Source organism: Heteronotia binoei, chromosome 4, assembly GCF_032191835.1.
Source record: "Heteronotia binoei isolate CCM8104 ecotype False Entrance Well chromosome 4, APGP_CSIRO_Hbin_v1, whole genome shotgun sequence".
NCBI lineage: Eukaryota > Metazoa > Chordata > Lepidosauria > Squamata > Gekkonidae > Heteronotia > Heteronotia binoei.
In genome coordinates this window covers 174,124,428-174,149,605 of record NC_083226.1, presented here as the reverse complement: position 1 = coordinate 174,149,605, position 25,178 = coordinate 174,124,428, and the positions used below count along the sequence as shown (strand labels likewise).

General features: G+C 45.1%; 1 protein-coding gene across 1 annotated transcript in view; it reads left to right on the top strand.

Moving 5' to 3' along the window:
• LOC132569801 (phosphatidylinositol 3-kinase catalytic subunit type 3) overlaps nt 1–24,738 on the top strand; it is a 142,089-nt gene extending 117,351 nt beyond the window's left edge. The window contains exons 12-13 of the mRNA XM_060236222.1: nt 12,437–12,562; nt 24,097–24,738. Of these exons, the coding sequence (XP_060092205.1) occupies nt 12,437–12,562; nt 24,097–24,111 (141 nt within the window). The 3' untranslated portion in view covers nt 24,112–24,738. The remainder of the gene's footprint in view (nt 1–12,436; nt 12,563–24,096) is intronic.
• The last annotated feature ends 440 nt before the right edge of the window (nt 24,739–25,178 follow it).

The window sequence follows — 25,178 nt, the reverse complement described above, 5'->3', positions numbered from 1 at the left end:
ACAATGGGCACACCCACAAACCAATTGCTCTTTCATCACACCCCCTCCAGCCTACAAATAGCAGCTCTCCAGCAGCTCTGGCCCCACTCAATGCACAGCAGCCAAGAAGGTCTGAGCGCCTGCTCCGGCTGCAACGCCACTGAGGATGTTCTCCGCAGCTGAGAACGAAAAGTCTGGAAGGAAAACTTTCTCCAGTAGAACATGGCAGTTGATCCCGAAAGATTCTACAAACCCTAACCAACAATTAATAATTTGGAGTTGGAAGTAAGCAGTGAAGTGGTTAAATTTGCAGATGACACTACATTTGTTTTATTGTATTTGCTATTTGTTTTAGTGTATTTGCTATTTTTTTCCCTTTTTATTTAGTGTATTTTATGGTTTTAGCTTGTAGTTTTAATTATTTTAACTTTTGTTGTTATCCGCCCTGAGCCCGCTCACGGGAAAGGGTGGAATACAAATTGTTTGGGGTGATGATAACCAGGATGGATTGTGAGGCACTCCAAAGGGATCTGTCGAGTCTGGGCAAGTGGGCATCAATGTGGCAAATGGGGTCTGACATGGCCAAGTGCAAAGTAATGCACATTGGGACCAAAAATCCTAACTATAAATACATGATGATGGGGTCCGAACTGGCAGAGACTGACAAAGAGAGAGATCTTGGAGTCATGGTAGATAACTCACTGAAAATGTCGAGACAATGTACAACTGCAATTTAAAAAAAGGCCAATGCTATCCTGGGAATTATTAGGAAGATAATTGAAAATCAGCCAGTATCGTAATGCCACTGTATAAATCAATGCTGCATCCTTATTTGAAATACTGTGTACAATTCTGGTCACCACATCTCAAAAAAGATAGCTTTGGAAAAGGGCAACTAGAATGATTAAAGGGTTGGAACACTTTCCCTATGAAGAAAGGTTAAAGCGCTTGGGGTCCTTTGGCTTCGAGAAACATTGACTAAGGGGTGACATGATACGAGGTTTACAAGATGATGCATGCGATGGAGAAAGCAGAGAAAGAAGTCCTTTTCTCCCTTCCTTGTCCTCGGTCAGGTTTTTCGCAGCATCCTCGGAACCCTTGAGCAGCACTGGATCGGTATCTCCCCTCTTCCTGTAAAATAGGCATAGCCAGGCTTTTTTTTTTTTTTTGTCGCAGGGACTCCTTTGCGTATTAGGCCACACACCCCTGATGCAGCCAATCCTCCTGGAGCTTACAGTAGGCCCTGTGAGAAGAGCCCTGTAAGGAATTCTAGCAGGACCTCCTTTGCCTATTAGGCCACACACCCCTGATACAGCCAATCCTCCTGGAGCTTCCAGCAGGCCCTGTACGAAGAGCCCTGTAAGGAATTCTAGCAGGACCTCCTTTGCCTATTAGGCCACACACCCCTGATGCAGCCAATCCTCCTGGAGCTTACAGTAGGCCCTGTACGGAATTCTAGCAGGACCTCCTTTGCCTATTAGGCCACACACCCCTGATGCAGCCAGTCCTCCTGGAGCTTACAGTAGGCCCTGTACCGAGAGCCCTGTAAGGAATTCTAGCAGGACCTCCTTTGCCTATTAGGCCACACACCCCTGATGCAGCCAGTCCTCCTGGAGCTTACAGTAGGCCCTGTACCGAGAGCCCTGTAAGGAATTCTAGCAGGACCTCCTTTGCCTATTAGGCCACACACCCCTCATGCAGCCAATCCTCCTGGAGCTTGCAGCAGGCCCTGTGAGAAGAGCCCTGTAAGGAATTCTAGCAGGACCTCCTTTGCCTATTAGGCCGCACACCCCTGATGCAGCCAATCCTCCTGGAGCTTACAGTAGGCCCTGTACCGAGAGCCCTGTAAGGAATTCTAGCAGGACCTCCTTTGCCTATTAGGGCCCACACCCCTGATGGAGCCAGTCCTCCTGGAGCTCACAGTAGGCCCTGTGAGAAGAGCCCTGTAAGGAATTCTAGCAGGACCTCCTTTGCCTATTAGGCCACACCCCCCTGATGTAGCCAATCCTCCTGGAGCTTACAGTAGGCCCTGTGAGAAGAGCCCTGTAAGGAATTCTAGCAGGACCTCCTTTGCCTATTAGGCCACACCCCCTGATGTAGCCAATCCTCCTGGAGCTTCCAGTAGGCCCTGTGAGAAGAGCCCTGTAAGGAATTCTAGCAGGACCTCCTTTGCCTATTAGGCCAGACACCCGTGATGCAGCCAGTCCTCCCAAGAGCTAAAAAAAAGAGCCTTGTGAACTCTTAAAGCCTAAAGGAGACCTTGTTGGGCCGGGCCACGTGTGATAATAAGCGACTTTAGGGAGAAAGGAAAAGAAAGGTCCCCTGGGCAACCACCAGTCGTTTGGGGTGACGTTGCTTTCACGTTTTCACGGCAGACTTTTTTTACGGGCTGGTTTGCCATTGCCTTCCCCAGTCATCTACACTTTCCCCCCAGCAAGCTGGGGACTCATTTGACCGACCTCGGAAGGATGGAAGGCTGAGTCAACCTCGAGCCGGCTACCTGAAAACCCAGCTTCTGCCGGGGATCGAGAATCCACCTCATGAGATTAAACCAAAACACACAAATCTGGGGGCAGGGGGACTGTTCCATTGTGATGCATACAAGCAGGGGTGGGATTCTAGCAGGAGCTCCTTTGCATATTAGGCCACACCCCTCTGATGTAGCCAATCCTCCAAGAGCTTACAAACCAGCGCCTAGTAAGCTCTTGGAGGATTGACTGCATTAGGGGTGTGTGGCCTAATAAGCAAAGGAGCTCCTGCTAGAATTCCATCCCTGACCATAAATCACCTGTGACTTGATGGCACTTCCCTGGAAGAAGCAAAGCCTTTGCATCTGTATCCTTTGTAGTCTGGGGCTTTGGGCATCTTGCTTCTGTGCTGTTGTAGCACAGCATGACACTTTCTCACTCTGACATTACAATAACCAGCCGTCAAAGAAAGAAACAAAAGATGGGTTTGGTCTTCTCCTGCTAACTCGTTCACAGATGAAGAATGTAATCTGTAATTAATCTACATCTTGCCTGCTGGGCTGAGATCCTGTTGTCGGGGCTGCCCCAGTTATCTGTTCTTTTCCCATTTCTACAGTCCTGTCCTCTGTATTGGACACATGAAACCACAAAGCTGCCTTATACTGAAATAACTCCTCAGTCCATCAAAAATCTGCATTGTCTACTCAGACTGACAGCAACTCTCCAGGGTTTCAGGCGGACGTCTTTCCCATCACCTCCTGCCTGATCCTTAACTGGTGATGCCGGGGATTGAACCTGGGACCTTCTGCATGCCAAGCAGATGCTCTAGTGATGAGCCACTGAGGTCTTTCCCAACACCTACCGCCTGGTCCTTAACTGGAGATGCCAGGGATTGAACCTGGGACCTTCTGCATGCCAAGAACATGCTCTCGTGATGAATCATTGAGGCCTTTCCCAACACCTACCGCCTGGTCCTTAACTGGAGATGCCGGGGATTGAACCTGGGACCTTCTGCATGCCAAGCAGATACTCTAATGATGAGTCACTGAGGCCTTCCCCATCACTTACTGCCTGGTCCTTAGTTGGAAATGCTGGGGATTGACCCTGGGACCTTCTGCATGCCAAGCAGATACTCTAATGATGAGTCACTGAGGTCTTTCCCATCACTTACTGCCTGGTCCTTAGTTGGAAATGCTGGGGATTGAACCTGGGACCTTCTGCATGCCAAGCACATGCTCTAGTGATGAGTCACTGAGGTCTTTCCCATCACCTACTGCCCGGTCCTTTCAACTGGAGATGCCGGGGACTGAACCTGAGACCTTCTGCATGCCAACCAGACGTTCTAGTGATGAGTCACTGAGGTCTTTCTCATCACTTGCTGCCTGGTCCTTTCAACTGGAGATGCCAGAGATTGAACTTGGGACCTTCTGCATGCCAAGCAGATGCTCTAGTACCACAGCCCCTGTATTGCCTCAGCGTTCCAAAAAGCTGTCTCTTCTCAGTATGCTGCACACTTCGTCTATTTTAACCTGATCATCTATGAAAAGAAAATACATTTCTCTTTAATCTGGTAGGCTTCATCTTTAACTATAATTGAGTCTACCACTGCAGTTGGTCACATGAACTTCTTGTTCATCAGGCTATGGGTTACTTCCTTTCTACTCATTGTCCCATCAATTCTCCCTTTCCCCCTTCCTTTTGTTGATTTCCCCACTGTGTTAAGCATCTCTCCTGTGTCTACAGTGTCACACATGGGGGGCTTCAAGTATCTCAGGGTCTCCAGAGGGAAAGCTCAAGACCATCTAGCACAGTAAACCCTGTCTACAAAGCTGGCAGAGGTAGACTACCAGAAGCGAACTTTCCTGTTGGACCTGTCTACCACAAGAACCTCACAGTCTTTCACCAGAATTCCAACCGCTAGGAAAGCAATGGGCCCAAGTAGATACCTAGAGGTGGTGTATACACCTAGCTGCCCAGGGTGTTACCCTACTGAGGAGGAGGGAATTGTAGTCTTAGCAGCATCTGGGATCATCCTTGGTGAGACTCGTGGAGTTCTGTAAGTCTTCTCAGCTGAAGTCTGACCTTCGTTGGTTCAACATAGACCATAACCGAGCCAGTTTGGTGTAGTGGTTAGGTGTATGGACTCTTCTCTGGGAGAACAGGGTTTGATTCCCCACTCCTTCACTGGCACCAGCTGGAGTAGCCTTAGGTCAGCCATAGCTCTTGTAGGAGTTGCCCTTGAAAGGGCAGCTGCTGTGAGAGCCCTCTCAGCCCCACCCACCTCACAGGGTATCTGTTGTGGGGGGAGAAGATAAAGGAGATTGTGAGACGCTCTGAGATTTGGAGTGAGGGGCTGGATATAAATCCAGTATCATCACCCTCATCATTCCTGCTCATGGTTCCCCACCGGCTAAGTGGGTCTTTGTTCTTGGCTGCCCCCTTGCCTACCTCTCCAGTTCCTGAGTACAGTTCCTTTGGACAGTGATTCCCTTATCTGGCTGACACTGCGTCAAATTAAAAAAGACGTCAACATGGCAGATGAGGTTCATTGTGGCCAAGTGCAAAGTAATGCACATTTGGGTCAAAAATCCCAGCTACAAAGACAAGTTGATTGGGTGTGAACTGGCAGAGACTGACCAAGAGACAGATCTTGGGGTCGTGGTAGATAACTCACTGAAAATGTCAAAACAGTGTGCGATTGCGGGGCTTCCGAGGCTAGAACATGGTAAGCTGACCTGCTTCTTCCAGGAGGAGCAGACTGGAATCTTTGTTTGGGGCATAAAAGGCAATCTAACGCCTGCTGCCTACATTTTCCAGAAAGGAATCTGTCTAAGACATGCTTGGAAAATTTTGAAGGGACTTACTTTGGCTGACGAGAGATCCCGGGGGGGGGGGGGGATGTTTCTTTTCGACTTTGAAGTATCCCCAATGAAGAATTGCATTCCATCGTCTACAAAGAATCTCCAGAGTCATTAAATTGACATAAACTCATCAAGATTCCAGCTTTCTATGGATTATAATAACATCTGAAGACAAAGTGGACGGTATAAAGAAGAATAGACCTCATTAAGGTAAAAGATCTTTATCTATCACTCCAGGACAAATAAAAGACTGTTAAAATAAAAGATTTAAGATCTGGAACTATTTGCAAGAGCACAAAATCAAGGAGAAGTGGAAGGGGGTAAAAGTGGAGGTTTTGGAGTTAAGAGCAAGAAGAAAAGTGCAGAAAAATAACTGATGTTTGAAATTCTTGTGGCTTTGAAAAAAAACCCCAGCCATAACATAGCTGCAGACTCTTAACACGGCACAGGAATGACATTTTATAACTCTCGTGGGATCTACAACCATCGAGAACGAGACTTCAAGGCCAGAGAGTCAGGAAGTAAACACTGAAAGAAGAGGAATCTTTAAGCATCTGGGTCTTCTCTAGAGCCAGAAACCATAGAGAAACATTGGAACTTTAAAAATTAATATCTTGAGCTAGGAAGCTCAGAAGGCGGCGATTTTGGGCTTGCTGGAAAGGGAAGACTCTAATCTATTGAACTCTGCCATCAGATTGTGGATTGGTGAGGTCAACTTTAGAACCCATTTTATGCAATGGGAGGACAATGATGTCTGATCAGAAGTGGGGACCAAGGCTTACACGTCTGAGAGCAGCCTTGGTGGGGGAAGGAAAAATGGCTAAGCAAGTTCAAGAACAATTGGATGCTATGGAGGGAAGACTGGTGAAGGTAATGAAAGATTTAATAACTGAAAGTGAGAAGAAATTAACTAAAGAAATAAACTCCAGTGCTGAGGAAGTCAAGAAAGAGATTAAAAAAGAGATTGATGATCTCAGAAAAGAGTCTCAAGCAACAGCACAGAAGACACAGAAAATAGAAGTGAAAATTAAAGATCAAGATGCTACTATTAAGAAGATGCAGGAGAAAGCAATATTACAAGACTGTAAGTTAATGGAGAATGTGATTCGCCTAAGGGGAGTGCCTGAAAAAGACCAAGAGGATTTAAAGAAGTACATTGCTACAATTATTGCTGAGTTTATGGGAGATGACCCTGAGGTGATGGGACATTTGTGTTACTATGTTTACAGGGTCAACTCAGAATTTGCCAGAAAGCTCAAACTACCAAGGGATGTGGTAGTAAAATTTACTACAAGAGATGTGGTGGGAAGGAACTTAAGTCAACAATTTGAGAGCCAAATGGTTGTGGAGGAAAGCAGAGTAAGGATAATGAAGGAGTTGCCAAGGAAGGTCATCAGTGACAGAAGACAGTTCAAGAAATTGACAGACAAGTTAAGAGAGAAGGGAATAAGATACAGATGGATTCTACCTGAAGGTTTTAGTTTTGAGTATAAAAGACTAAGAATGACAATAGTAGATACTCAAGGCATGGAGAGGTTTTTTTGTGGAAAATAAAGAATTTGGGGATACAGAATAATTGAAGAATCATTATGGATTACAAATTAATTTCTTGGAATGTAAATGGACTTAATTCACCTCAAAAAAGAAAAACAACCTTCCATTGGATTAAAAAACAGAAATGTAATATAGTTTGTCTACAAGAAGTACATATTAAATGAATGGATTATAAATTTTTATGAAATAACTCTCTTGGTGAAGATTTTTTTTCATTGGCTAAAGAAAAAAAAAGGGAGTGGTTTTTTACATTAAAAAAGAATTGGAGCCAAAATTGATTTTTAAAGATAATGAAGGTAGATTTGTTGCAGTGGAGGTGTTTATGAACGAGAAAAAGACTTTGTTATTCGGATTGTATGTCCAAATGGGGCGAAAGATGCCTTTTTAAAGACATTATGCAACAACTAGATCAAGTGACTTATGATCAAGTAATGTTAATGGGAGACTTCAATGGAACTATTAAGAACTCTTTGGATAGGTCTGGAAATAAAAAAAAAAAACAAAGATGGCAAGCTGCCAAAGTCATTTTTTGAACTAACAAAGCAAGAAAGCCTGGAAGATATATAGAGAAAATTGAACCCTAACATGCATGATTATACTTTCTTTTCAGCACGGCATAACTCCTTCTCAAGAATTGATATGTTATGGTCTACTAAGGATCTGGGACTTATTACTAATAAAATAGAGATTTTTCCGAAAATAGGTGCAGACCACAATCCATTAATAGATAAAGAAAGGAAAAAGGTGAGGAGATGGAGATTAAATGAAGACATATTGCAAAATGTAGAAATAGTGACATCTCTTGAAAAAGAAACTAAATCTTTTTCCCAAATGAATGAAAATCAGGATGTTAAAATTCAGACCATATGGGATGCATACAAAGCTGTTATGAGAGGAATATTAATTACATTGAACAATAAAGATAAAAGAGCCAAAGAAAAACAATTGGTGGATTTACAAAAAGAAATAAGTAGAAAAGAAAACGAACTGAAAAAAAGACTGGGGGAAAAGAAAATATTGCGGGAGATTACAATTTTGCAGAACCAGATGAGACACTTATTGAATAAAGAGCTGGAGTGGAACCTAAAAAGGCTACAGCAGAAGTCTTTTGAGGGTGCTAACAAGCCGGGTAAATATTTGGCTTGGCAACTGAAGAAAAAAAGGGAGAAAAAAATATAAATAGAATTATTTCGGAGGGTAAAGAAATTGTGGATCAAGCTGGAATTAAAAGGGAGTTTTATAAATTTTATGCTAAATTATTTAAAGGTCAACAAGTAAATAAAGAGGAAATAGAAGCATATCTGCAAAGAATAAAAGTGAAACCCTTAAAAGAAAACATGGAAAAAACTCTGAATGAACCAATTGAAAAAAGTAGAAATAGAAGCAGCAATAAGTTCAATGAAATTGGGAAAAACTGCGGATCCTGACGGGTTTTCAGCAAAAATTTTATAAAGTTTTGGCAGAAATATTAGTACCTAAACTTCAAAAATTGATGAATAGTATTAGACTAGATGGGAAGGTGCCAAATACATGGAAAGAAGCAGTTATTTCATTGATACCGAAAGAGGAAAGGGATGTCACGAATGTCAAAAATTATAGACCGATTTCACTACTGAACAATGACTATAAAATATTTGCTAGAATACTAGCAGAACGACTCAAACAGCATTTGAACATTTCTATTCAAAACGAACAAGCAGGTTTTCTCCCCAGAAAGCAAATAAGAGATAATATCAGAACAGTAATAGACATTGTAGAATACTACGAAAAGCATCCAGAAAAGGAGGTGGCTTTATTCTTTGCTGATGCAGAAAAAGCTTTTGATAATCTCAACTGGGACTTTATGTTTGCAGTGATGGAAAAATTGAAACTAGGAGGTGATTTTATAAGAATGATTAAGGCAATATATACAGAACAACAAGCTAGACTTTGTGTGAATGCTGACTTGACAGAACAAATGATAATTAGCAAAGGCACAAGACAAGGTTGCCCTCTATCTCCTTTGCTATTCCTAATGACTTTAGAGATCTTGTTGATTCAAATTAAAGAGGATAAAGAAATAGAGGGACTGAAGTTGAAAGGTTTTTCCTACAAATATAGGGCCTTTGCGGATGATGTGATGTTTATCAATGAAAATCCATTACAAGTGACACCCTTGTTGTTAAAGAAAATTAAAGAGTATGGAGAGCTGGCGGGTTTTTATATAAAAGAAAAATCAAAAATCCTAAGCAAGAATCTTTCATTAAGCAAACAGAAAGAGTTACAAAGTGTTACTGGATGTGAAGTTAACTCAAAAGTAAAATATTTAGGTGTGGAGATTACAGTGAGAAATATCGACTTATACAAGAACAATTATGAAAAGCTTTGGCATAAAATGTAAGTGGATATGTTAAAGTGGAATAAATTGAATTTATCCATGTTGGGGAGGATATCGGCAATTAAAATGAATGTTCTACCAAGAATTATGTTTCTTTTTCAAACTATTCTAATAGTGAGATATAAGAAACAATTTAATCTTTGGCGAAGAAGGATTTCAGAATTTGTATGGGCGGGCAAAAAACCAAGAATTAAAATGAAGATTCTGACAGATGCGAAAGAAAGAGCTGGCTTCCAATTACCTGATTTAAGGTTATGTCATGATGCAGTTTGTTTGGTATGGATAACTTTGCTTAACAGGAAATTATTGGCATTAGAAGGCCATGGAAATATTTTTGGTTGGCATGCTTATATGTATTATGGGAAGGAGAAGATGGATGGATTTTTCTCACACCATTATATAAGGAGGAACTTGTTGAATACTTGGAAAAAATATAATAAATATGGTGATGAGAGAAAATCACTTTGATTGTGCCAACAGAAGTTATAAAGTTATCTTCAGATCCACAGGAAGAAAAGTGTGTATCATATAAACAACTGCTAAAGATCCATAGAGGCAAAGTGGAAATGAAACCGGCCGAAGATCTGCAGGATAAACTTAATTGGTTTCAATTGCAACAAATCAAAAGCCTCATAGAAAATGACATTAGAAATACAGGTATAAGGCATGAACAAACAGAAATGGAAAAAATGCTGTTGCGTGAAAATGAAAAACTGATTTCAAGGACTTATAAGTTGTTATTGAAATGGTCTACAGAAGAGGAGGTGATGAAACCTCAAATGATAAAATGGGCAATAAATTTTAACAAAGAAATACAAACGGAGACGTGGGAACACCTATGGAAGAACTCTATGAAAATATCAACGTGCTATAATATAAAAGAGAACTGTTTGAAAATGCTGTAGAGGTGGTATATGACACCTAAAAAAACTAGCAAAATGAACAATCAAGCTTCAGATGGGTGTTGGAAGTGTAAAAAACATGAAGGTTCTTTCTATCACATGTGGTGGACTTGTGAAAAGGCGAAACAATTTTGGCTTATGATTCAACAAGAGATTTCGAAAATCTTGGGCTATAATATTAAGAGAGCACCCGATGTCTTTCTGGTGGGATTACAAATGGAAAGCTTTCTGAAGCAAAACAGGACATTGTTGTGGTATTTGCTTTCAGCTGCGAGAACATTGTATGTGCAAATGTGGAAGCAAGACAAAATACCAGAGAAATGGGACTGGGTCTTAAAAGTACTAAACTGGAGTGAAATGGACAAACTTACTAGAATCTTAAAGAATGTAACTTAAATTCAAAGAATACTGGGAGAAATTTCAAAACTATGTGGAGAAACAATGGAAAGTGAAAAGTCACTTAGTGGTTTTTGATAACATTAATTGAACTTTTAATGGGAAGAGGTAAACTGTGATTATTGATATTTGATTTAATATGTAAGTTAGATGAATGAGAATCAAGTAGAGGATAAATATAATAATTATCCTTGTGTCAAGATAATGGTAATTTTTAGTGAAGATTCTATAATTGTAAATAACAAAAATAAAAACAAGAACGCCAAGACTGTCTTACCTTAGATGTCTTCACTTCTCTAGGCAGGTCAGGCAAGGCTGAGAGAGAGCAGCAGTAGCTGAGGCCAAGGGTCAGTGCAACACAATCTCTCTCACACACCAACACCAACACAGCAGCAATGGAATGGAGTCCAGCCAGGCAGACACCTCAAAAAAGGTTCTTTGGCCCTACACAGAGCAGTTTCAAAAAATACCACTGCTCTGTGTTTGGCCAGAGAACACTGTTTACTTGGATACCCAAGTAAACAAAAGAACAACAGTGTTGCTGATGGCTGGGGGATTAGCCCAGCCATCAGCTACACAACAGCCCTGCAAAGCATGCATTTGCAATGCATTTTCCAAATGCATGCTTTGGATTGGCTGCTGGGGCTCCTCTTCCCCCTTCCCCTCCCTCCCTGATCCCAGGGAGGCTATGGGAGAGGCGGGGAAAAGGCTTCCAAAGGCAGGAAAGGAGGCAAGCAGCTCCCCTGAGGCTGCAGAAGCTCTTTTCCCACCTTTTCTATGGACTTCCGTATACTTCCAAATATTGATTCAGAAGTATACGGGGAGCCGTATGCGGCTCCCATATAATGGCTTCCAATTGGATTTGGAGGTTTATTCGGTTCATCCGAACCCAATGCACACCCCTACTCTTCACCGCAGTGGGAACCCAAAATGGCTTACAACATTCCTCCCCCACCCCCCAACTTCTCCATTTTATCCACTTGTGTGGTAGGTTAGGCTAGAATTTGTGACTGGCTCAAGGTCATCCAGAAAACTTCCATGGCAGAGTGGGGATTCGAACCTGGGTCTCCCAGATTGTAGTCTGGCACTCTAACCACTACGCCGCACTGCTCCTCTGACCCAAACCTTTGAACTTGGTAAGACTGACTGCTGAATATGTTTATGGCAAAACCAGGGCTTTTTTTGTATCTGGAATTCCTTTGCATATTAGACCATGCACCCCTGGTGTAACCAATCCTCCAGGAGCTTACAAGGCCGTTATTACAGAGCCTACTGTAAGCTCCAGGAGGATTGGCTACATCAGGGGGTGTGGTCTGATATGCAAAGGAATTCCTGCTACCAAAAAAGCTCTGGGTAAAACCCGAAGCATCTCTGATGTGCGTGTGTATATCTGAAAGAGAGGGATGCATCCTGGTATAATTAAGAGAGCCAGTTTGGCGTAGTGATTAAGTGTGCGGACTCTTACCTGGGATAACCGGGTTTGATTCCTCACTCCTCCACTTTCAGCTGCTGGAATGGCCTTGGGTCAGCCATAGCTCTCTTATCTGGGAGAACCGGGTTTGATTCCCCACTCCTCCACTTGCAGCTGCTGGAATGGCCTTGGGTCAGCCATAGCTCTCGCAAGAGTTGTCTTTGAAAGGGCAGCTGCTGGGAGAGCCCTCTCAGCCCCACCCACCTCTGTTGTGGAGGGGGAGAAGATATAGGAGATTGTAAGCCGCTCTGAGTCTCTGATTCAGAGAGAAGGGAGGGGTATAAGTCTGCAGTCTTCTTCTTCTAACACGTTTTCTTCATGTTTAAGGTGCTGCTGGACTCTTGGTCTTCTCTGCTGCTACAGACAGACTAAAATGGCCACCCATCCTGACCTGACCACATAAAGATGTCCTTGTTCTCTTCTCTTAGGTGCAAGACAAGTTCCGTCTGGACCTCTCCGATGAAGAGGCTGTTCATTACATGCAGAGTCTGATCGATGAAAGCGTCCATGCCCTCTTCGCAGCCGTGGTGGAGCAGATCCACAAGTTCGCTCAGGTAAGAACTTCGGCGCAGACCTGAAGAGCAAAGGCCGATCTGTTCCTGCAACCTCTTTCCAGGCAAAACCAGTCACCTTCAGGAAATGCACAAAAGCAACTGTCTTACTCGTGAATGCACGTGAAACTGAATCAGACCCCCGGTCCACCATGGCCAGTATTGTCTACTCAGTTCTCCAGGGATCTCAGGTAGAGGTCTTTCACATCACCTCCTTTAAAATGGAGATGCCAGGGATCAAACCTGGGATCTTCTGCATGCCAAACAGAGGCTGTTCCACTGAGCCGCAACCCATCTCCTTCTGGGCTTTCTCCCTGAACCTAGTATTCAGAGATACGCAGTCCCTGGGCCCTGGAGGTTCCATTTAGCTATCCTGGGTGGTAGATCTCTCCCCTGATAAATGTCCTTGGTAGCCTTTTAGAGTCATCATCACAGTTTTGGGGCCATACATTTCCTTCGTGATCAGTTTTGTCTGTCTTAAACGAGATGACCCTAAGCACAGAGGCATAGCTGCCTTATACCGGATCAGACCCTTGGTCCATTGAGATCAACATTGTCTACTCAGACTAGCAGCAGCTCTCCAGGATCTCAGGCAGAGAAGTCTTTCCCATCACCAGTTGCCTGGTCCTTTTAACTGGAGATGCTGAGGATTGAACCTGGGACCTTCTGCATGCCAAGCAGATGCTCTAGTGATGAGCCACTGAGGTCTTTCCTATCACCTATTGCCTGATCCTTTCAACTGGAGATGCCGGGATTGAACCTGGGACCTTCTGCATGCCAAGCAGATGCTCTAGTGATGAGCCACTGAGGTCTTTCCACCACCTATTGCCTGATCCTTTCAACTGGAGATGCTGGGGATTGAACCTGGGACCTTCTGCATGCCAAGCAGATGCTCTAGTGATGAGCCACTGAGGTCTTTCCCATCACCTTTTGCCTGGTCCTTTTAACTAGAGATGCTGGGGATTAAACCTGGGACCTTCTGCATGCCAAGCAGATGCTCTAGTGATGAGCCACTGAGGTCTTTCCCATCACCTATTGCCTGGTCCTTTCAACTGGAGTTACTGGGGATTGAACCTGTGACCTTCTGCATGCCAAGCAGATGCTCTAGTGATGAGCCACTGAGGTCTTTTCTATCACCTGTTGCCTGTTCCTTTTAATTGGAGATGCAGAGGATTGAACCTGGGACCTTCTGTAAGACAAGCAGATGTACTTCCACTGAGCCACGGCACCTCTCCGAGGTCTTAGGCCTAGAATTCAGGTCTTTCATATCACCTACTGCTTGGTTCTTTCAACTGGGGATGCCGGGGATTGAACCTGGACCTTCTGCATGCCAAGCAGAGGCTCTTCCACAGAGTCACAGCCTTTTCCCAAACAAGGCATGAAGGCAAAAGCTGAGTTTTTGCCCCCAGTGTCTGGATACAGGGGTATCCTGGCTCTCAGGGGCAGAATTCTAGCAGGAGCTCCTTTGCATATTAGGCCACACCCCGCTGATGTAGCCAGTCCTCCAAGAGCTTACGAAAAAGAGCCTTGGCAAGCCTCCAAGAGCTTACAAAAAAAGAGTTCGGCTCCATCAGAGGTGTGTGGCCTAATATGCAAAGGAGATCCTGCTAGAATTCCACCCCTGCTGCCTCTTAGCATGCATTTCCAGTGATCTGACCACTCCTCAGGCTTTTTGACAGCACTGCACTCTTGATATGTCAGCACACCCTGAAACGAGGAATTGGATCCTAAATGAGCAAGGGGGCGAGATGGACAGCCAGTGAAAGCTACACACAGACACATCATTGTCTTCCCTGTGCGGCCACAGCACTGGTTTCTTTTGGATACCTCTGTGGTTTATTTATTGATTTGATTTATATCCCGCCCTCCCCGCCGAAGCAGGCTCAGGGCGGCTCACAACAAACAATTAAATCGATAGGATCTCATTCCTCAGCTCCCTTTTCCCTGCGGCTGTTAGTGTGTTTTCCGGGTTCAGCTAATAAATCAGAGTTTACAGATTTGATCTTGGCCATCCGTTTTTGCTCCCTCCCCCCACCCCCAAACTGGACTCATTCATTCATAACCTCTCCTTCCTCCTCTCGCCAGCATGTTTTAAAACCGCGAGCATGTCCAGTTCCGTTCGCTATGCATTTAAAGCTTGGCCTTCAGACGCAGTCTCGAGTGGAGCCGTGTCAGCGCCTAGGAGATCTGGGCGCGTTCTTTTGCCCAAAAGATAAAGGAAGACAGCAAGAAACCAAAAACAGACTACCTTGCCCTGAAGAATGTCTGGTTCACAGTTCCTGACAATATAGGCTAGGGCAGGGATGGCCGAACACACTTAATTTAGAATAAACATCAGTGAGAGCCACAAGGCATGAATATCAGATGTTTGAGAGCCGGAAGGCAGGCAGGCAGGAAGAAAGGAAGGCAGGAAGGAAGGAAGGAAGGAAGGAAGGCAGGCAGGCAGGAAGGAAGGAAGGCAGGCAGGAAGGTAGGCAGGAAGGAAGGGAGGCAGGAAGGAAGGCAGGAAGGAAGGCAGGCAGGAAGGTAGACAGGAAGGAAGGAAGGAAGGAAGGAAGATGGGAAGAGGTGAAAGACAACAACTTTAAATGCATTCTCCAAGTGCTGGCTGGCTTGACTTAGATAAGTTCTTTAAGGAGACAATATGTGTGAAAGAACCACATGTGGTTCCCAAGCCACAATTTGGACACCCTGGTAGAGATAAAACACTATACTGAGAGAGCCAGTTTGGTGTAGTGGGTAAGTGTGCGGACTCTCATCTGGGAGAACCGGGTTTGATTCCCCACTCCTCCATTTGCACCTGCTAGCATGGCCTTGGGTCAGCCATAGCTCTGGCAGAGGTTGTCCTTGAAAGGGCAGCTGCTGGGAGAGCCCTCTCCAGCCCCACCCACCTCACAGGGTGTCTGTTGTGGGGGGAGAAGATAGGACAAGGGTGGCCAGCGGTAGCTCTCCAGATGTTTTTTGCCTACAACTCCCATCAGCCCAAGCTATTGGGCATGCTGGCTGCGGCTGATGGCCACCCCTGATATAGGAGATTGTAAGCCGCTCTGAGACACTGATTCAGAGAGAAGGGTGGGTTATAAATCTGCAATTCTTCTTCTTCTACTAGGATGGACTTTCCCCCCGTTACCTACCTACCTACCTAACTTCCTTCCTTCCTTCCTTCCTTCCTTCCTTCCTTCCTTCCTTCCTTCCTTCCTTCCTTCCTTCCTTCCTTCCTTCCTTCCTTCCTTCCTCCCTTCCTCCCTTCCTCCCTTCCTCCCTTCTTTCTCTCTTTCTTTCTTTCTTTCTTTCTTTCTTTCTTTCTTTCTTTCTTTCTTTCTTTCTTTCTTTCTCTCTCTCTCTCTCTCTCTCTCTCTCTCTTTCTTTCTTTCTTTCTTTCTTTCTTTCTTCCTTCCTCCCTTCCTCCCTTCTTTCTTTCTTTCTTTCTTTCTTTCTTTCTTTCTTTCTTTCTTTCTTTCTTTCTTTCTTTCTTTCTTTCTTTCTTTCTTTCTTTCTTTCTTTCTTTCTTTCTTTCTTTCTTTCTTTCTTTCTTTCTTTCTTTCTCCTGTCAAGTTACAGCAGATGGGGTTGCCATAAGAGGCAAAAGACATTCAGAGGTGGTTTACCTTGGGACTCTTTAGCTTGGAGAAATGTCGACTGCGGGGTGACATGATAGAGGTTTACAAGATAATGCATGGGATGGAGAAAGTAGAGAAAGAAGTCCTTTTCTCCCTTTCTCACAATACAAGAACTCGTGGGCATTCGATGAAATTGCTGAGCAGACAGGTTAAAACGGATAAAAGGAAGTACTTCTTCACCCAAAGGGTGATTAACATGTGGAATTCCCTGCCACAGGAGGTGGTGGCGGCCACAAGCATAGCCACCTTCAAGAGGGGTTTAGATAAAAATATGGAGCAGAGGTCCATCAGTGGCTATTAGCCACAGTGTGTGTGTGTGTATACACACACAGAATTCTTTTTGGCCACTGTGTGACACAGAGTGTTGGACTGGATGGGCCATTGGCCTGATCCAACATGGCTTCTCTTAGGTTCTTATGTGACACAGAGTGTTGGACTGGATGGGCCATTGGCCTGATCCAACATGGCTTCTCTTATGTTCGTATGTGACTCAGAGTGTTGGACTGGATGGGCCATTGGCCTGATCCAACATGGCTTCTCTTAGGTTCTTATGTGACACAGAGTGTTGGACTGGATGGGCCATTGGCCTGATCCAACATGGCTTCTCTTAGGTTCTTATGTGACACAGAGTGTTGGACTGGATGGGGCATTGGCCTGATCCAACATGGCTTCTCTTAGGTTCTTATGTGACACAGAGTGTTGGACTGGATGGGGCATTAGCCTGATCCAACAGGGCTTCTCTTATGTTCTTATGTGACACAGAGTGTTGGACAGGATGGGCCATTGGCCTGATCCACCATGGCTTCTCTTATGTTCTTATGTTCTTATTCTCTTATGTTCTTATGTGACACAGAGTGTTGGACTGGATGGGCCAGTGGCCTGATCCAACATGGCTTCTCTTATGTTCTTATGTGACACAGAGTGTTGGACTGGATGGGCCATTGGCCTGATCCAACATGGCTTCTCTTATGTTTTTCTGTGACAGAGTGTAGGACTGGAGGGGCCATTGGCCTCATCTAACAAGGCTTCTCTTATTTTCTTTGCCTGCCTCTGCGTCACAGCCTTGTTATTCCCTGGTGGTCTTCTTAGCTTCTGAGATCTGATGAGACTGGGCTACTCTTGGCTATCCAGGTCAGGGGTAGGGTGGATTAGAGTCTTTACATGTAAAGTGGTGAGTAGGGTGTACATAACTGTCTGGCAGCTCTCTAACATCTGGCATTTATGTCTTGCGGCTCTCAAACTGCTGGCGTTTATTCTGTGCGGCTCTTACGTTAAGCAAGTTTGACTACCCCTGGTCTATACTTTGTGGCTTATAGCCAGATCTTGCCCCACAAGAATGCATGGACATGACAGTTTTCCCCTGCTGCTATTGACACAGCCAATGGCTGAAGTATTCCATTACGACCATGTCAAAATCTTGAAACATCAGTGGGTTCTTTTCCCCCCAAAGGGTTCCTCCCAAATTATATACATTGCACAATTTCAGGGGTTAGCCATAGCTATTGCAGGAGTTGTCCTTGAAACGGCAGCTGCTGTGAGAGCCCTCTCAGCCCCATCCACCTCACAGGGTGTCTGTTGTAGGGGGAGAAGATACAGGAGATTGTAAGCCGCTCTGAGTCTCTGATTCAGAGAGAAGGGCGAGGTATAAATCTGCAGTCTTCTTCTCCTTCTTGTGCGGACTCTTATCTGGGAGAACTAGGTTTGATTCCCCACTCCTCCACTTGCAACTGCTGGAATGGCCTTGGGTTAGCCAGAGCTCTCGCAAGAGTTGTCCTTGAAAGAGCAGCTGCTGTGAGAGCCCTCTCAGCCACACTCAGCTCACAGAGTGTCTGTTGTGGGGGGGGGGGAAACATACAGGAGATTGTAAGCCTCTCTGAGTCTCTGATTCAGAGAGAAGGGTGGGATATAAATCTGCAGCCTTCTTCTTAAGAAAAAAAAATTAGGGTGGGAAATAATTTCATCTTTAATTTGTGACATCTGAAGGCAACAAAACACCGTGCTTTCTATAACAGTTGACATTATTAAAACCCCTTATCTCAGCTGCTGTAACCTACAGCCCCGGCTTCAGTTTTGTTTGACTATTCCTCCCCCCTCTCATGGGTTACAAGCCCTTTAAAGCAAAAGTAAATATGTGTTATTACTGATGGATATCAAGTTTAATTAACTGGAAGGATCAAGACGAGCCGTTTCCTCGTTCCGGGTGGCTTTCAGAGGCTTTCGTGTCGGGCTGTGACGGCTTGCTGTTGGAAACCAGTCGGCAGGGTCGTACAGAAGTGGACTCTGCCCTTTATCTTTTAAAGAAATTAAAACTCGAGCAACCACAGCAAAAATTTAAAAAGTTAAGAACCGGCATATGGGACCAGGCGCTCTGCCTTGGAGTGATGTGCTCTGAATTGTTAAATACCAATGAGAAATACCAATTAGGGGAGGGACGGTGGCTCAGTGGTAGAGCATCTGCTCGGTAAGCAGAGGGTCCCAGGTTCAATCCCCGGCATCTCCAGCTAAAAAAGGGTCCAGGCGAATAGGTGTGAAAAACCTCAGCTTGAGACCCTGGAGAGCCATGAATGGGGCTGTGGCTCAGTGGTAGAGCATCTGCTTGTAAGCAGAGGGTCCCAGGTTCAATCCCCGGCATCTCCAGCTAAAATGGGTCCAGGCAAATAGGTATGAAAAACCTCAGCTTGAGACCCTGGAGAGCCACTACCAGTCTGAGTAGACAATATTGATTGTGATGGACCGAGAGTCTGATTCAGTAGAGGGCAGCTTCATGTGTTCATGTGAAATTGTGGTGCATCTGAGAAGAAAACTGGTGCATCCAGCCATGTTGGCATTGCTTGGTTTATAACGGAGAGAAGTAAACTAGGGTGAAAAACCATCACGGTCTGACTGTAAATGCAGGGGTGGAATTCTAGCAGGACCTCCTTTGCATATGAGGCCACACCCTCCTGATGTAGCCAATCCTCCTGGAGCTTGCAGTAGGCCCTGTGAGAAGAGCCCTGTAAGGAATTCTAGCAGGACCTCCTTTGCCTATTAGGCCACACACCCCTGATGTAGCCAGTCCTCCTGGAGCTCACTGTAGGCCCTGTGAGTAGAGCCCTGTAAGGAATAATAGCAGGACCTCCTTTGCCTATTAGGCCACACACCCCTGATGTAGCCAGTCCTCCTGGAGCTCACTGTAGGCCCTGTGAGAAGAGCCCTGTAAGGAATTCTAGCAGGACCTCCTTTGCCTATTAGGCCACACACCCCTGATGTAGCCCGTCCTCCTGGAGCTCACTGTAGGCCCTGTGAGAAGAGCCATGTAAGGAATTCTAGCAGGACCTCCTTTGCATATTAGGCCACACACCCCTGATGTAGCGAGTCCTCCTGGAGCTTACAGCAGGCCCTGTGAGAAGAGCCCTGTAAGGAATTCTAGCAGGGCCTCCTTTGCATATTAGGCCACACACCCCTGATGTAGCCAGTCCTCCTGGAGCTTACAGCAGGCCCTGTGAGAAGAGCCCTGTAAGGAATTCTAGCAGGACCTCCTTTGCCTATTAGGCTACACGCCCCTGATGTAGCCAGTCCTCCTGGAGCTTACAGCAGGCCCTGTGAGAAGAGCCCTGTAAGGAATTCTAGCAGGACCTCCTTTGCCTATTAGGCCACACACCCCTGATGTAGCCAATCCTCCTGGAGCTTACAGCAGGCCTTGTGAGAAGAGCCCTGTAAGGAATTCTAGCAGGACCACCTTTGCCTATTAGGCCACACACCCATGATGTAGCCAGTCCTCCTGGAGCTTACAGCAGGCCCTGTGAGAAGAGCCCTGTAAGGAATTCTAGCAGGACCTCCTCTGCATATTAGGCCACACACCCCTGATGTAGCCAGTCCTCCTGGAGCTTACAGCAGGCCCTGTGAGAAGAGCCCTGTAAGGAATTCTAGCAGGACCTCCTCTGCATATTAGGCCACACACCCCTGATGTAGCCAGTCCTCCTGGAGCTTACAGCAGGCCCTGTGAGAAGAGCCCTGTAAGGAATTCTAGCAGGAGCTCCTTTGCACATTAGGCCACACACCCCTGCTGTAGCCAATCCTCCAAGAGCTTACAAGGCTCTTTTTTGTAAGCTCTTGGATGATTGGCTACAGCAGGGGTGTGTGGCCTAATGTGCAAAGGAGCTCCTGCTAGAATTCCACCCTTTGTGAAAGTAGGCCGACCTTCCCATGATGGGATGCGTTATTAAAAATTATCTTCTGTCCCTCCCCAAAAGGTTGCCGGCAATCTAGAGGAAAAAGTGTCCTACCCCTTGAATAGCTGCTTAATTGAAGCTATTAATTGAAGCTAATAATATTCATAGAATCAGAGTTGGAAGGGACCCCCAGGGTCATCTAGTCAAACCCCCTACACAATATAGGAAGTTCACAGATACCTTCTCCCAGGGCTTTTTTTGTACCAGGAACTCCTTTGCATGTTAGGCTACACCCCCCTGATGTAGCCAATCCTCCTGGAGCTTACAGCAGGCCCTGTGAGAAGAGCCATGTAAGGAATTCTAGCAGGACCTCCTTTGCCTATTAGGCCACACCCTTCTGATGTAGCCAGTCCTCCTGGAGCTTACAGCAGGCCCTGTGAGAAGAGCCATGTAAGGAATTCTAGCAGGACCTCCTTTGCCTATTAGGCCACACACCCCTGATGTAGCCAATCTCCCTGGAGCTGACACCAGGCCCTGTGAGAAGAGCCCTGTAAGGAATTCTAGCAGGACCTCCTTTGCATATTAGGCCTCGCCCCCCTGATGTAGCCAATCCTCCTGGAGCTTACAGCAGGCCCTGTGAGAAGAGCCCTGTAAGGAATTCTAGCAGGAATTCCTTTGCATATTAGGCCTCGCCCCCCTGATGTAGCCAATCCTCCTGGAGCTTACAGCAGGCCCTATACGAAGAGCTCTATAAGCTCTTGGAGGACTGGCTACATCGGGGGGGGGGGGGAACGGTAGCCTAATTGGCAAAGAAGTTCCTGCTACAAAAAAAGCCTTGCCTCCCCCTATTGTCACAGGATCTTCACTGCTGTCAGATGGCCATCTAGCCTCTGTTGAAAAACCTCCAAGGAAGGAGAGCCCACCACCTCCCGAGGAAGCCTGTTCCACTGAGGAACTGCTGTAACGGTCAGGAAGTTCTTCCTAATGTTGAGCCGGAAACTCTTCTGATTCAATTTCAACCCATTGGTTCTGGTTCTACCTTCCGGGGCCACAGAAAACAATTCCACCACATCCTCTATAGGACAGCCCTTCAAGTCCTTGAAGATGGTGATCATATCACCTCTCAGCCGCCTCCTCTCCAGGCTAAACATCCCCAGCTTCTTCAACCTTCCCTCATAGGACTTGGTCTCCATAGCACAGTAATTGGCCCAACAACATCTCTTGAGCTGAAATTCATCATTTTTTACTGAGGTTAGAGCTTTTCTTCTTTTTCTTTCTCCCCCTCCTCCTCTTCTTATTTCTTCCCTTCCTCCTCTCTTTCTTTCTCCTTCTCTTACTCTTCTTCTTCCTCCTCATCCTCTTCTTCTTCTTTCTCTTCCTTCTCGTCCTCGTCCTCCTCCTCTTCTTCTTCTTTCTACTCCACTTCCTCCTCCTCCTTCACTTAATAGTGTGGTGCTGGTGGTGTTTAATGGCCCTATCTATCCAACACGGTGGCTTAATTTCTTTTCTTTTTCCAGTGTTCTGTCTCTCATAACATCAGAGCATGGAATTTAGGAATCTCAATAGAATTGCTAAACAGACTTCAGGAATTTCTCTCCCTCCCTTTCGCTCACAATGAAGAACAAGAAAAAAAAAATCCAATGTTAGCAGCCCTGAATTTCAGTCTCTGGATACCGCTTCCTTCGTTTTATTGTTGCTGCTGGTTGTTTCGGAGAAGGGAAATTGCTAAATCGGATTTTTTTTTTTTTTTGCCATCTCCAAATGAATGAAGCCAGACCAGCCTCACCTCCTTTTTCTGTTCTTTATATAGCTGTATATAAATTACAAGCCCGGAATCTGTCGCTTTTCCGGATTATTAGGTTAAGAGGGGCTGTAACCTGTTTAAATTTCCCCCCTCAATCCAGTGTTAAAATGTAGGTGTCTGCCCAGATCTAAATGAAAAGCCTTCTGATAGATTGGCACATTCTCTTTTTTTTCCTGAGTGGAGAAGCAACTGGAGTTAAAAGAAAGGTTAAAACGCTTGGGGCTCTTTAGCTTGGAGAAACGTCGACTACAGGGTGACATGATAGAGGTTTGCAAGATTATGCATGGGATGGAGAAAGTAGAGAAAGAAGTCCTTTTCTCCGTTTCTCACAATGCAAGAACTCGTGGGCATTCGATTAAATTGCTGAGCAGTCAGGTTAAAACGGATAAAAAGGAAGTACTTCTTCACCCAAAGGGTGATTAACGTGTGGAATTCACTGCCACAGGAGGTGGTGGCGGCTACAAGCATAGACAGCTTCAAGAGGGGGTTAGATAAAAATATGGAGCAGAGGTCCATCAGTGGCTGTTAGCCACAGTGTGTGTGTGTATATATATATATATATGTGTGTGTGTGTGTGTGTGTGTGTGTGTGTGTGTGTACATATATATAATTTTTTTTGGCCAATGTGTGACACAGGGTGTTGAACTGAATGGGCCATTGGCCTGATCCAACATGGCTTCTCTTATGTTCTTATGTGACACAGAGTGTTGGACTGGATGGGCCACTGGCCTGATCCAACATGGCTTCTCTTATGTTCTTATGTGACACAGAGTGTTGGACTGGATGGGCCACTGGCCTGCTCCAACATGGCTTCTCTTATGTTCTTATATATCACAGAGTGTTGGACTGGATGGGCCACTGGCCTGATCCAACGTGGCTTCTCTTATGTTCTTATATATCACAGAGTGTTGGACTGGATGGGCCACTGGCCTGATCCAACGTGGCTTCTCTTATGTTCTTATATATCACAGAGTGTTGGACTGAATGGGCCATTGGCCTGATCCAACAGGTCTTCTCTTATGTTCTTATGTGACACAGAGTGTTGGTCTGGATGGGCCATTGGCCTGATCCAACATGGCTTCTGTTATGTTCTTATGGAGTTGCACTGGATTGCCTTTCGCTTGGACATTTTTCGAGCGTTCTGGGGTCCTTGTTACATTGCAGTGCTTTGTGCATGGGTGTTTTTCTCCACCATGTCTTTAGGATTTGATACCCACTGCCCCATAACCAGCTGTTTTAAAGTTAGCTTTGCCTTTTCTTCCTCTTGCTCCTTAAGCAAGGGGTGTCGAACTCATTTGTTATGAGGACCAGATCTGACATAAATGAGACCTTGTCGGGCTGGGCCATGGGTGTCACAAAATGCAGGGGCCATTTTGTAGAAAAATAGGTGGTGGGGCTCAGGTTTCTTTTAACCCTCTGGTTTTGCTCCCTTCTTTCAAAGCAGTGGAGAGCAAAATCAAATCACTAATAACCATTTTAACCAACAGCTGAGCAGCAGACCATGCTCAGTTTTACTTTCTGCTGCTTCAAGGGGTGGGGTGGGGGAGCAAAACCAGAGGGTTAAATATGAGGGTGAAGTACCTCCCACAGGGTATTTAACCCCCTCCTTTCTGCTGCCCCAGCTGTCTTGGGCTCCCTTGTGCAGCCTGTTTAAAGGGGCTGTGTGAGGGAGCTTCAGTCAACATAGCCAGGGGAGAGAGAGCAATGCCACAAACAGCCGAACCGGCCAAAGTTTGGTAAATATTCGGGGAGCATGTCTTCCCAAAACGTTGGTTCCTGAGCCCTGAACTGGCCCATGTTTGGCCCGAATTTTGGTTCATGAGCCGGTTCGTGGTACAACCAGCCCCAAGATACTGCTTCTCGTTTGTGTTGGGGGGGGGGGAATAGATCAAGTTATCATAGCTAACAACATATTTTATTTCACGTCTAATTTATTTTCTTTCTTTTTTTCTCCCCACCCAGTATTGGAGAAAATGAGCTTCACCAGTTCCTAGTAGCAGCGATTCATACACAAGGCGGTTGTCACTTAACTGATTCACGGTGTTACTCGAGAGTGGACTGATTCTTTGGTGGTCTAGATAGCAACGTCGTCTGAGTTTCTGTGGAAACTCAGTCAAAGGTATGCTTCCCCATGTAGATACTTGGCCTGATGTTTGGGAAATAAGCAAGCAGTTCTGTGGAAGACATCCGCAGAAAAAAAAAAAGACACACCGGATTCTCTAAGTGCTTTATGTTGTTGTATTGTTGGACTGAGAAGATGAAACTAATCTCCACACTTAACCAGGACGTGAACGGTGACTTGGACATGCACATTTTCAAGTTTTCCTCTTTTGGACGAAAAGCTGTCATGACAGTCGAACAAAGTAGGAATAAAACTTCGGGGTACATTTGTAGGACCTGTCCAGATTGTCCTCGTTGAGGGAAAACAGGAAATTGTACGGTTCTTTCTTTTAGGTAGACAAGTTTTACAAAGTGCCACTAAAAGTCTGCCTGCAAGGGTCTATCATCCATGGTCTTGAAAAGACCAGAGAGAGAGAGAGAGAGAAAAAACGTTCATGGTTTGCTCTTGATGACAAATTACCCAAATAAAACTCTTTTGATGCAGCCTTGAGTCCTCTTGATTCATTTATCAATTCTCATTTTCTCAACTCTCTACGCTCCCTAGTGGTGGTTTGGAAGTGTTACTAATGCTCTTTGTTCCTGACAATAATACACACACTGTGGCCCTTTACAAGGAAATATCGCCACCGCTTTAGAAACTCCGGTAACTTTCCCAGTGGTTTAATTGTTAGGAGAAAATGTGTTTGTGAACGGCTGAATAGATCATCAGAGAAAATTTCAACGGAATTTTCTTCTAATTAATGTTCAGTAGGCAAAGGTTTCGCTATGCTAAACAATATCCCATGCCATTATTTTGCTTGGGAGAGTGAAATTGCACATTGTAATAACAATACGCAATCACAGATTTATCAAAACCATATCCGTGATAAATTTCGCTCCATCGGGAGGGGCTCGTCGTGGGGCTGCCATTTTGTGCTTCCTAG